Source organism: Martes martes (genome assembly GCF_963455335.1).
Source record: "Martes martes genome assembly, chromosome: 4".
In the NCBI taxonomy this organism is placed as follows: domain Eukaryota; kingdom Metazoa; phylum Chordata; class Mammalia; order Carnivora; family Mustelidae; genus Martes; species Martes martes.
In genome coordinates this window covers 3,595,408-3,608,469 of record NC_137891.1, presented here as the reverse complement: position 1 = coordinate 3,608,469, position 13,062 = coordinate 3,595,408, and the positions used below count along the sequence as shown (strand labels likewise).

Sequence of the window (13,062 nt, the reverse complement as noted above, 5' to 3'; positions counted from 1 at the left end):
GCATGGGAAGCCCACTTTGTGCCCTGTCTTGAGTCTCGGGAGGCTCCAGGACGACCGTGAAGCCAGGAGGGAGGACACGGCTGCAGAGGCAGGAGGACGCGGCGGGCCCACAGGGCCCTGGAACGCGGCTGGTCCACACTGTCCGCCAAGCTGGTCACACACTCACGAAAGAAGACGTCATCCACCCCTCAGAGCCCCATCGTCGAGGGCCTCTGGCCCTTTCCCTCTTCAGAATGACGTACTACTGACACAGGAGAGCACTCGAAGTTTCTCTAAGGAAGCAGAGGTGGCCTCCCATTTACAGAGCCATTCCTAGATGCTGGACAGGCTTGACGCCAGGGACCTGAGCCCACACCCTCCTCGCCAGGCAGGCGTCCTCACGGTCCCGCTCTGCAAACGTCAGCACCGACGCTGGGGTGAGCACTTTACCTGGCGTGAAACGGTGAGTGGAGTAATGTGGGACGACTCTGGCCCAGGTCTCCATGGTCCCAGAGCTCCTTCCTACCATTTCTGGAGAGACTGTCAGCCCCAAGCAGACTTCAGACAAAGGCCATGAGCTGTGACAATATTCCATACGTGTTACGAATGACATTCACAGGTCACTGCGTGTCGCAGGTGTGTCTGAACTCTGAACACATGCATGCACATAGAACATATGTCATGTGTGTATCCCACACATGTGTGTACCCCAGGCATCCCCGGATGGATTCAGGGAGGCAGCTGGCAAGGCGGAGGACCGTTCCCACCCTGGAAGGCTCAGCAGCCGTGCTCCAGGGATGACAGCACGCCAGGCTTCCTGCTGGCCTGGCCTGTGTTCTGCTCGCCTCGCCGTGCGCCCTCCCTCCCGGCGCACCGTGAGCCCTCGGAGCCGCAGGCCTTTGCTATGGGCGTCACAGGGCCTGGCAGGCAGCCTTGGTCCTGGTGGGAGCTCTAGATTCGGTCAGGATGAACGGGTGGGACGGAGCTCGGTGCCGTGAGCACCTTAGGACCCGGCTCAAAGCCTGGCTCGGACTCGAGCCCGGTGTCACCTGGAACGTGTCATGAGATGTCGCCGAGCCTCGGTCTCCTTAGTTGGCAAGCGGGGATCGGCGGGGGCAGGAGAGGAGCCCAGAGAGAACCCCAAGGTGTCTGCCTGCGGACCGGGCGCTCCCATGGGACCACGCGGAGTACAGGTCGGGACAGAGGGCCTCGGACGCCCGTTCTCTGCCACGGCCACAGGCATCCAGGCTGGCATTCTGGAAGCCCAGGAAAGCCCCCGACAGGGCTGGGTGCACTGTGCCCACCTCAAGCAGGTTCCAGGGGCTAATCAGTCCTCAAGTCACTGTCACTTCGCAGAGACTTTCTGAACTAAAACAAACGACTATCACGTTCACCCCATTTCACTTGGGCTCTGCCGCCGACGGCTCCAGGCAAGTGCTCAGCTCCAAGACCCTGCCTTGTGACCCACGTCCCGAGCCAGTGTTCCACTCTGGAGTATCTCCTTCGTTACATGAAAAATGTGACAGAAGCCACAGTCCGAGGAAGGCGGCCACGATTTTCCTGGGGCGGGTCCCTCCCATGAGACCCTCACCCCAGAGTGGAGCCCCTGTGCTGGCTTCAGGCCTGTTGATCCAGGGGGCCTGTGCCCGGGGCAGACCGGATGAGCCTCTTAAACCTCTTCCTACTTCAGCCCAGGGGCATTCGCCCCATCCCGGGCTGGAAAGCTCTGTGTGGGGCTGAGCAGGAAGGCTTCTGAGTAAGCTGAGGGGCCAGCGATGCCCAGTGGAGCGAGCAGGTGCCCGGAGCCCCGCGGAGGGTCCACGCCCCTGCTCCGGGCACCCGAAGGCTCTCTGGGCCGTTCTGGAGAGCAAGCCTCATCAGGGCTGGGACGGCCAGCAGCCCGCAGCCTCAGATCCCCCACGGGCTCCAGAGAATCCCAGGACACGGGAGAGAGCCTGGCCCCCCAAGCCTCTCACAAGAAGACCTGTTCCCTCACTCCCAGCAGAGAACAGACTAAAAATGGTCCAATTCCCCACAGGCCGTGCAGGTCACACCACTATCACTTCTGTCTTCTCGGGATGCAGTCAGAAGCTGGACCTTCGACTCCCGATCGGTGCTCCTTGGCCAAGGTTGCAGCGGGCCTTGCTGGCCTGTAGGAAGGCAGCCTTGGGGCTGTGGCCTCTGCACGCTGCGGAACACTGCCCCAGCCCACTCCAAGCCCTGCGCTCCCTGGGCAGTGAAGGGCAACGCCATCCACCCAGCTGTCCAAACTAGAAACGTCCCTTCCTTCTCACCCCCACACCCCAAATCCTGCCAACTCGTCCTCCCAGCCGAGTGTCTCTGGCATCTGGCCTCTCCTCTTGGCACCAAAGGCAGCCCCAGTGGCCAGCACTATGACCTCCCCTGACCAGCACCCAGGCTCTCACCAGCTGTCACCCTTTTCCGGACATTCCCTAGAGACCAGTCAGACACTCTTCTACCTAAAATGCTCTCATGACCATCCCTTTCCCGCAGAAAGAAACCCAGCATCGGCTCACAGGCCGGGTGTCTTCCTGCCTCACGCTGGCCTCTCTTCTCCGGCCTGCAGCTCCAACTCAGAATGGCGTCCAGCCTGGGGACCCCCTGTGCTCTCCCCGACCCCGACCCCCGGCTGTCACAGGCTAATCCCTCTGCCTAAGCAACCCCCCACCCAGTTTGCCCTTGCCTCGCCAGCTCCTTCTTGGCCCAAGGCTCCCATGAAGGTCTTGCATGGAGAAGCTGTCCCCAGCCACCCCACACTGGCTGGCTAGGGGATGAGCCCCTTGCCCTCACATTCCCACCATGAACCCCACACTGGGGTGGGCAGTCTGCCCTGGGCCTGGGCTCCAGGCCCAAAGCACTAGGTCTGGTTCTCAGCTCTTGTGACAGTACCAGCCGGAGAACGAATGGAAATGTGCATGAAAGCCAGAGGTTATCTGTTACAGGATTTTAAAACCTTGGGCATAAAAGAACATGTCCCGGGGCATGCACATCCTACCGCCACCCACCCCCATGCCCAGACACTTGCAGAGACTCCAATGAAACATTATAGTGACACCGTCTCTACCTACTTTTAAAATAACCACGGTGCAGCTCGGATGTGAGGGTGAGCCCCCAACTTCGAGGACTAACAAGGGATCTGTAGGGAAGCTCAAGTTTCCCCATAGGAACAGGTCTGCCATCAGATTAATGCAGTGAGAAGAGTCACACTTTAGGGGACACAGCCGGGGCTACGAGGAGCATGGGGTGCCCTTCTGCACGTTACAAACACACCTCCCCTCCAGGCGGATGCGTGGCAAAAACCTACTCCCCCTGGGTAGACCAGTGAGAAAAAGGCATGCTTTCCTCTCAGTGAACCCCAGCCCCAGCACAGCTCCCAAGTAGAATGCGGGGGGAATATCAATCCCCCCCCAGGCCAGGGACAACGTACGCAAGGTTCACCCATGCAACCACAGGCCACGGCCCCTTATGACTCCACTGAAAGCAAGTGATCAAGGCATTTCCTACCCTGACCTCAGCATCTGAGGCTGCATCCTGGAGCCAGCCACCCAGAGAATGAAAACCTCAGACCCCCTAAGAGCAGAGCCTCTAGCAACGACCCTGCAGGCTGCCCACTGCTGACCCACTCACAACCAGGCGTCCCGTGAGCACCTACCAACTGCCGGACACTGGGCCAAGGAGGGGGGATATTCGAGAACAACCAAGAAACAAACTGCTAGAAATGTTTCACTGTCTGGTCCCACGGTTCCTGCACTTCGCCGCGTGTTAGAGTCACAGATCCTGGTGTCCTGGAGGCAGTCAACCCATCAGACCGAGACATGGGGTTAGGCGGGGAGAGGACAGGCAAGTCCCTGTGATTACAATATGCAGCAGCACAGCCCGGGGCCCTCTAGTCTGGCAGGCATGAAGATGTGCCGTAGAAAATTAACACCATGTGAGAATCTTGCGGAAGAGCGAGACAGCTGTAGCTGGAGATCGGGGGCAAAGGCAAGCTGTGCGAGTCCTACCGGCGTCCGCTCTGCTCTCCAAGCCTCGGAGGGGAGGAAGCAGGACATGGGGCATGGGGGAAGGAGGGACGGGATGTCCTTCCACCCCGGGTTCCAACCAGGGCAGCTGAGCAACATGCTTCTCCCCCCGAGACCCTAGAGCTCGGGCGTCCCTTAGAGCACTGAGTGTCAGTTCCACGCCTGCAGTGCCCGCTTCCGATCCGCCGCCTGGGACGCCAGCCCTGGGGATGGTGACGTCTCCTGTGGCCGCTACACCAAAACGTCCCCGGTTCATGCCGCCCGGCTACAACCTCGGGCCTCGGGAGCACTTCCTCACGCGGAAGCGTCTCTGTGGCTTCGGGCTCCGGACACATGAGAGCTCTCTGCTTCCACTTCAGACAGCACTGGGAAGCCGGAAATGAAGCTCCGAAGAACAACTAAGTGCCCGAGCAAACCCTGGGCCGGTCGCCTCCCCAGAAAGGAAGTGCGCGCCCTTCACGCAGCTGAGACGGGCTCCAGCCACGGCCGCCAGGCCGGGGGACCGTTCCCAGGGTGTGACAAAGCGTACTGAAAAGTAAGGACTTGCCACCTGGGGCGCGCCCACTGTGGGTCGCAGGGGGCACCACGTACTTGACATGACTCAATGTCAGTGTCTCTAACAACCCGTAACAGGCGTTACTGTCCCCATTTTAAAGAAAAGTGCTTGGACCTAAAACTAAAAATGCTAGAAAAGAACACAGGCAGCAACCTCTTTGACCTTGGCTGCAGGAACTTCTTCCCAGTCATGTCGCCAGAGGCAAGGGAAAAAACAGCAAAAATAAACTATCGGGACTTCATCAAGATAAAAAGCTCTGCACAGCAAAAGGAAACAATCAACAAAGCTAAAAAGCAGCCCAGGGAAAGGGAGAAGATATTTGCAAATGGCACGTCAGATAAAGGGCTGGTAACCAAAACCTATGAAGATCTTATAAAACCATCAGCCAAAAAAATGAATAATCCAACTTAAAAATGGAGTTTTTGAACAGACACTTCTGCAAAGAAGAAATCCAGATAGCTAACAGACCCATGAAAAGATGCGCACCACCACCCATCGTCAGGGAAAACCACAATGAGATCCCGCCTCACACGGGGTAGAAAGGCTAAAATCAACAAAGTAAGAAACGACAGGTGTTGGCGAGGATGTGGGAAAGGGGAGCCCTCCTGCACTGCTGGTGGGAACGCTAGCCGGCCCAGCCACTCTGGAAAACAGTGGGGAGGGTCCTCGAGAAGTTAAAAATAGAGCTGCCCTATGACCCAGCCATTGCATTACTGAGTATTTACCCAAAGAATACAAAAATACTAATTCCAACGGATATACGCCCCCCCCACCAGATGTTTACAGCAGCATTACCTATAGTAGCCAAATTATGGAAGCATTCCGAGTGTCCATCGACTGATGAATGGATAAAGATGTGGGGGGTGTGTGTGTGTGTACATATATATGCCACAGATGCTGTGTGTGCATAATGGGACATTGTTCAGCTATAAGAAAGAAGGAAATCCTGCCATTTGCAACACCATGGATGGAGCTAGGAGGCTTTATGCTAAGTGAGACAAGTCAGAAAGGCAAATTCTATATGATTTCACTCATACGTGGCTTTAAGGAAAAAAAAACAAATGAGCAAAGAGAAGAGAGAGAGAAATCAGGAAACAGACTCTTATTTATAGAGAACAAACATGGTTACCAGAGGGAGGTGGGTGGGGCATGGCAGAAGCAGGTGGTGGGGGCGAAGGCGGGCCCCTGTCCGGACCGGGCGATGTTGGCGGTGCTGAATCTTGAGTTACCTCCTGAAGCCAACCTTACACGGTCTACTCACTGCACTGGAATTTAAGTACAAGTGAAACAAAAAAAGAAAAGCGCTTGGAAGTTCGCTAAGGCCAAGCCCTTTGCCCAGGACAGCTGAGTCAGCCAGTGGCTGGGCCGGGGCACGGGCTGGGGTGGCCCCAAGTCTGGGCCCACTGCGCCTCGGGACAGAGCCGCTGGAGAGCGCCCGAGGCTGCGGCGGGGCGTGTGGGAGGAGACCGCCGCCAGCACAGGAGGGAGACTCTGGAGAGGAACACAGAACAGAAGCCCACAAGAGTCGGAGGGTTCTGAGGAAAAGAAAGCACATGGGGTATGGATCCAATCCCGTCACCTTCTCCCTTTCTCACACAAAGGCTCTCTGCACCATCTGAGTCCGCATACAGCGGCTGGTCGAAGGCGCTGACTCTGCGGTCGACGGCTCCTCCAGGCTGCACTCCAGGCTTTGTTGCTGCCGCCCACCGACCATCAGGGGCTCCTGGCAATTCAAGCGCCAATGCGTGTCTGTTAGGAAACTTGAGAACTGCTCCCTACGAGGCAGGCAGAGTGCGGTGGCAGAGGCCACTCTGGACAGAGGACTGAACGCTCCAGGCTCCACCATCACTGCCCAGCGCCTGCTAAACAGACCTGAGCCTCAGTTTCCCCATCGGTCAACTGGAAGGACGAGAACATGTCAGGACGCTTTCTCCTTGCTTCAGGAGGCTGCTTCTGAAGGACTCTCCCATATTCCTTCCAGATTGGAAAAGAAAATCCCCAAAGCCCTCCGACTCGGAATTATGGTGGGAGGGACTGCCCAGGTCAAGGGCACAGGCTCGCCCGTGCCAGGAGCGGGCTCTGGCACCCTGGGTGGAGGATGGGCCGTAAGTATAAATATGGAGGGGCACCCAGCACGAGCTCAGGGCTGCCATCAACAAGGGGCTCCCTGGATGCCTCACACAGCTCTCCAGAGCACGCAAAGCAGCTCGACGGGACAGATGAGGGTCCGGGCGGCTAAGGGGGGACCAGGTGTCCGAATCTGGGCTGTTCTAGGCACGGGGATGCAGGAACGTGCAATGCAGTGGGAGGCAGGACGCAAGGAGGTCACTGTCCCCTGCTCCCAGGGTGAAGTGCTCAGCGGCCACGGGCACCCAGGCAGGGCCTCGCCGTGCCATCGCCATCCCAGCCTCCATGGGCCCGTGAAGACTTCCGTGCGACCCCAGCCAAAAGCACTAGAGGAAGAGGCGCCCTGGCCGGCTCCCCGCGGGTCACCTTGCGGAGCCCAGTCCCTCATCTGCTAAGAAGGAATGATGACAGCGATCAGGTGGGCGGCAGCCCCACCACAGAGGAGTAAGAGGTGGGCGGCTCCGAAGCCCCCCCCCCCCCCGCCCGCCTGGCCAGCAGGACAACGTCAGGGCCAAGCCCCGGAGCCTCCGAGGTACGGCACGCTCAGGTGTGAAGGCCACGCTTGGGGGCGCACAACCAGGCGGCTGGGCTCACAGACCACCAGCGACTGACCTCCCAGGTGAGAGGGTGCTCGGACGTGCGGCACCCAGGCCCACTGCACAGGCCGTGCACCCGTGTGATGGACGGAACAAAATGGGGCCGCTCGAGGCACAGAATAACGTCTATCACCAGAGATTAAAAAGACGCATATGTAAATGAGGGAGGTCATGACATTTGATTTTAGTGGTTTGACAATTAAGCAAACATCAACAACAAAAAAAAAACCCCACAATAATTATCATTTTAATTTACCAGTATATCTGCCACGGGCAACACTCTTTTCTTAAGAAAGTTGATGCTGTTTTCCTCAGAAAAGCTTTCTACAGTGTCTGGTCATCCTTTGAAACTGGACTCCGGGGCATACAGCTCCTGCAGAGAGGTCCAGGTGTCGGTAGGTGGCCCTGGGTTCCCGTGGCGAGCACTGCATGACCCTGGGCAAGTTCTGACCTCTTGACTCAGAGGCACAAAAGGGCACAAAGTTGACACCTGAGCTGCCAAGCGAGGAACACGGGCGCTCCGTCGAGAACCCTTTCACGCCACTCCTGAGGGCACGCTGCCCCGCACCCCGCAGCTGTCCCCTTGTACACCAGCCCCAGATCACTCCTACTCAGTCCTGCTCAACATCAGCACCCCTTCCTCCAGGAAGCCTTCCCAGCCGCCTCCACCCTGCCTGGGCCCGGTGTCTTCTCGCGTGCTTTCCATTCTCCTCCGTGCGCGCCCGCTGCCCCTTTAACCCACACCAGCACAGAAGGCCCACCTTCGCTCACCGCCTGCCCTCCTGGCAGGGCCCGGCGCCAGCCCGACACTCCGGGAATGAATTCATCAACACCACGGACGCCAAGAACCCAGTATGCTTCTCCGCCTATCCTTCTGCCGGCCTTCACACTTGACAGCGGACTTCACAGTGCTGGCCACAGGTCGCCAAAGGCTGCACACAGTGCCGGGGGAGAGAAATGGAGCCGGTTCTTAACCTTCGGTCCCCGTTCCCAGCAGAGCTGAGGAGCCAGACAGATGTGGAGCCTAGCAAGGGACTCCGCCGACCGTACTCGGGGGGCTTACCCACAAAATGCAGATAAAACCTCCTGCAAAAGCACCACGAGGACTCAAGTGCCCTCACTTCCAAACACACGGGCTCGGTAACTCCGCCTTCCCTGTTTCTCCCCCTGGGAAGCACACGCTCCTGTCCCGGGTGAAATGAGGTCGCCCCTTCCTACCAGGAGGGGAAGAGCCGTGCACCTCCCAATAATCTAAGAGGACTTGAGTTGGTCCCTCGCCTGGAGTCGGGACCATCCTTGAAAGGAAATCAAATGCCTCCAGGCCCAGGGGTGCCGGGATGCTGGGAAGAGCCGGAACAAGGCCACACGAGTCCCAGGAGCGCCGCCTTTCATCAGAGCGCGCCTCGCCTTCGCCAGCAGCAAGTGCTGTCCGTCCTCCCGTTTCCCAGCGGCAGTGGGGACAGCACACGCAGGTGGGGGGATTAAACCGGAGTCACCGAGGGGCACAGCCCGACCCGCTTCGGAGCAGCCAGAGACTTCTTCAGCAGTGGGCACCGCCTGAGGCTGGGGCTGGCTGCTCACACCAGAAGGCATGAGGCAGGAGAATGGCTGAGCTCAGGACTCCGGGAAGGTCTCGGGCCCCGAGCAGACGGCCCGGGTCCACAGCAAGGCCATCCGTGCCCGGGGTCTGTAGGACGCCTCCCGGGGCTGCCAGGTAAGGTTCAGCCCCTTCCGCTTCCTCCAGCAGCACAGTCAGTGAGCACTGGATGCCCTCCCCAGGGGCAGAGCATGTGTCTGTCCTGATCCAGGCAAGCCCAGGGACATCTGGAAAGGGGAAGGGACGTGCGTTCCTGTGACCCCACAAATACTGGGTTCCCTGGCACTCAGCACTGGTTAGCGGGGACAGCAGGTCAGAGCCAGAGATGACTGCCGACCTCTGATTTACCAGTCCCACCGCAGGCCAGCAAGGTGCCCCAACAGGCTGGCACCCGGCTGTGGGAGACACTCGTCATCCTCATCACACCCAGCTCCCGGGCTGGGGGGGCCGGTCCCCTGTTCACCCCGGCATTCCTGGAGCCCCACACAGGCACCGCAGAGCAAGTTCTCCAAGGATCAGTATTTACTGGGTGAATATGTTATGAATGAATAAAGAATGGCTGAGCTGGGAGCAGGGAGAAAGGAGAATTTAAGAAAAAATGTCAATAATGAGGATGCTTGAAGCATGAGATTAATTTGTGATTATTTGCGTGCGAGTCGGATTGCCAACGTCATTCAGCCTTCCACCAACGCCAACGATCCAGCTGAGAACAAGTTTGACAACTGATAATCTGTAACAACCGGTTTCATGTCAGTGTCATCAGATGACCAGACTTAGGTCCACTGGGATCTCCAACCACATCAGAACATCTAGACAAAGACAGGCAGAGAGCTGTCTGCTCTCAGCTTCCTTCACGATTTGGAGAACAGCACAGGGCCTGGAGAGCCGCCAGCAGTGCGGACCCCAGGGGCTGCACAGGCAGCCTACAAAGGAGCCAGTCCTGCACCAGGCGCCGGACCCTGAGCCTCGGCCTCCGTGGCCCGTGTGCAGGAGCACAGGTGCCTCCACACAGCAAGTCCTCTGCAGGGGCCCAGACAGCGAAATCTCCGGGGGGAGGCCCCCAAGGCACAGGGCCTCAAGCTTCCAACTCTCCGCCCCAGCAGTCCTGCACCAGGGGCCACGGGGCCCGATCCCGCATTCGCAGGAGTCATTAACAATAATCACATTAAATGGCAACACTGTGAAGCCATCTCGGAGCGGACCAGCACGGAGACGGATGAAGCAGCGTATTCGTGCAACAAAACAGAAACAGCAGTCGGAAGGAGAGAACCAGACGTATATTTATCTCCAAAGCATAATGCTGATTTAAAGTTATAAAAAGACATATTTTTAAAAAGACATATGTGATATAGAGCCGCCTGTCATAAAAGAACTCTGAAAATAATGTTTGGTTGTAGATATAAATACAAAGAAGTAGCAAAACACGGTGTGAATGATTCCATCGCCTCTACGACTGCAATCCCCCCGAGAAGGGAGGGGAAGGGGAGGAAGCCGGGGAGATGGGGAGGAGGGCTCAGCTCTCCTCCCACTTATTTTTTCCCAACGCTGTGTTCCCCCAGTGCTTACTTATGAAAAATGTCAAACCCAACGTTGAAAGACTTCTTCCGTGAACACGCTCTCTGGCCCTCCAAGAGTCGGCGCCACTAACACTACAGTCCGTGTGCCTTCTCCTCGAGTCCCTCCACTTTCCGTCCCTTGTCCGTCACTCGTCTTAGTTGTCCAGCCTTCCAGAGACCACTGCTGGGGTCAGGCCGTCCTCCAAGGCCTCCAGGGGCAAAGTCGCACCTAGAGCTCAATGCTCGTGCAGTTTGTCTTTGGATGTAAAACTGACTTGGAACGAAATGCACAGACCAAGCACACACATGTTGAATTCTCAACATAAACACACGTGCAGCCCACACGCACACGGCCAGTTGTACCCTGAGACCTTACCTAGAAAACCCCCGTGCCACGGCCTGTTAGAAGCCCACCGAGCTCTCCAGAGGCAAGCAACGCTCTGCTCCTTCCACGGCAGACGAGTTTGCTCGTTCTGGGACTTGGGTGAATGGAGTCCCATGGTACCTGCTTTTTTCGGGGAGGCTCCCCTCACTCGGGGCTCCGTTCCTGGAGGTCCCCTACCGAGGCATTAGGGATATGCTACGTTTGGTCACTGAGTATCATTCCAATTGCAGAAAAAATGCCACCTTTGCTTACCCGCTCTCCGGTCATGGACATCTGGGCTCTATTTTCTGGCCATGAGCATTCCTGTGTAGGTCTTCTTGTGAACAAACATTTAAACTTTTTCTGAATAAATTACCAGAGTTGGAACTGCTGAGCACCGAGTAGGTGTATGTTTGGTTTTGTAAGAAACCACAGACCCTCCTCGAAGTGGCCGCACGCACTCATCTACCCGCCAAGACGCGCAGGTTCCCGAACCCTCCCCTCCGCGCCTGCGCTCGCAACGGGCGGGTCTCTGACCTCAATCCTTCTGCTGAGTGTGGAGTGAAATTACATTTCCCCCACTGACTCTGTTAACATTAGCTATTTTTTTAAATGTTGTATTTCCTTAAAATAAGAGAAAGACACAGACAAGGCAGAGAAGGGAAGGAGAAAGACAGGCAGGAAGAGACAGAGAGATCCGGGCCAACAGAAGTGAACAAAGGGCTTACGTCTGGGACACGTGTGTGCCGCTTTCTGACGTATTTTCTCCACGTGAGAAGTATTTTTCAATTAAAAATAAAAATTGTATTGCACCTGCATCTTATCCCAACGCTAATTCTGTCTCGAGGGGCGGGCCCCCAATATCCAAGCGGGACATGGAGACACGGCGGTGGGTCTGGGGAAGGGGCCCCCAGAGCGGAACTCCGGCGGCCTTCGGGGCACGCCGTGTGGCCTGGCCTCAACTCCTGAATGGCTCGCACTTCCACCTCAGCTCCTGCGAGGCGTGGCCCAGGGCCTGACTCCACGCCAGGGCCCGGTGGAGGCCCCTCTGTGCCCTCTGGGGACTGAGCTTGGGTGGCGCCACCCCTCTCCCGAGGCCTAAGCCTTGCCTGCCCGACTGTGGAATTCCTCGGGACACTTCCTGCTGATATTGATAGAGGCCCCACAGTCAAGGCCAATGCTTCCTAGGTATAGCTTTAAGAAATGAAAAGTGACATCTTGCCCAGGTGCCTCAGGGCCTGAAAGGGGGGGCCCGGAGCAGGCGCCCGGTTCCTTAGATGGACACCACTCGGCTTCACCCTGACCTCACATCTGTCTCCAAGTTGAAGCCACTTCAGAATCTTTCCGGGACCCCTGATCGTGACCAGGATTCCCCTGAGAGGGAGACAAACCTGACTTCCCTCTGGGGTCTCAGAGGGAGGGTCACCGCGGCACCCCAGGTGGGACGGTGGGCACACTCACCGCTGGCACTCGCCGGTATGCAGGACGAGCTCCTCGTTGCCGCGGGCGCTGACCGTCAGCTCGTGCTCCGTGGAGTTGAAGACGTCCAGGAGCAGGTGGCACTGCCGGGAGCTGCACAGAAGACGAGAGAGAGCTGAGGAGCTTCTGGAAGCCAAACGAGAGCAACGGAGACACTTTCTCCTCCCAAAAGACCTGCTACTGCTTGAGGACGTCAGAGGTGCAACTGACGAAACGGCACACAAAGCGTCCCAGACACTCACTCTGGGTGTCCCAGACACCCAGACACTCACTCTGAGCTAAGAGAAGTCCGCAAAATGGGCATCAGAGCCTCCCCGGTCCTGGGGACACATGTGCGCAGCCTGGTGTGCCTTGACAAACCAAGTGGCCCTGGGAAGGCGACCAAAGCTGTCCAAGCCTCGTGGTTGTGAGGACTAGAACCTGGACCCGGAAGTAGGACCGCCAGGGAAAGCATGCGGCACACAGAGCTGACTGACCAACCCGGCATCTGAGTCATGACCGAGTCAGGTGTGTGCCGCCGCCCGCAGGTGCGCCCTTCCGCAGGTGCAGAGTAAGGTGCCAGGTGCAGGCTCGCGCAGAACCGGATCCCAGCTGTGTATGTACGCACCTGCCACAAGCCTTCCCTTCGGAGCCGTGAAGATGCTGCAGGTTTATTCACTCCCGCCCTCCTGACACCTCCCCTCCTTTGACTTCTCTGGTCCAGAAAGTAAACACTAACACACTCAAGCCCCGGGGCCTCCACCACAGGAGAGGTCCCTGAAACAA

General features: G+C 57.7%; 1 protein-coding gene across 1 annotated transcript in view; it reads right to left on the bottom strand.

Annotated features, from left to right (window-relative positions):
* TRAPPC9 (trafficking protein particle complex subunit 9) overlaps positions 1-13,062 on the bottom strand; it is a 510,796-nt gene that overhangs the window by 156,151 nt on the left and 341,583 nt on the right. The window contains exon 19 of the mRNA XM_080803019.1: positions 12,280-12,390. Within this exon, the coding sequence (XP_080659145.1) occupies positions 12,280-12,390 (111 nt within the window). The remainder of the gene's footprint in view (positions 1-12,279; positions 12,391-13,062) is intronic.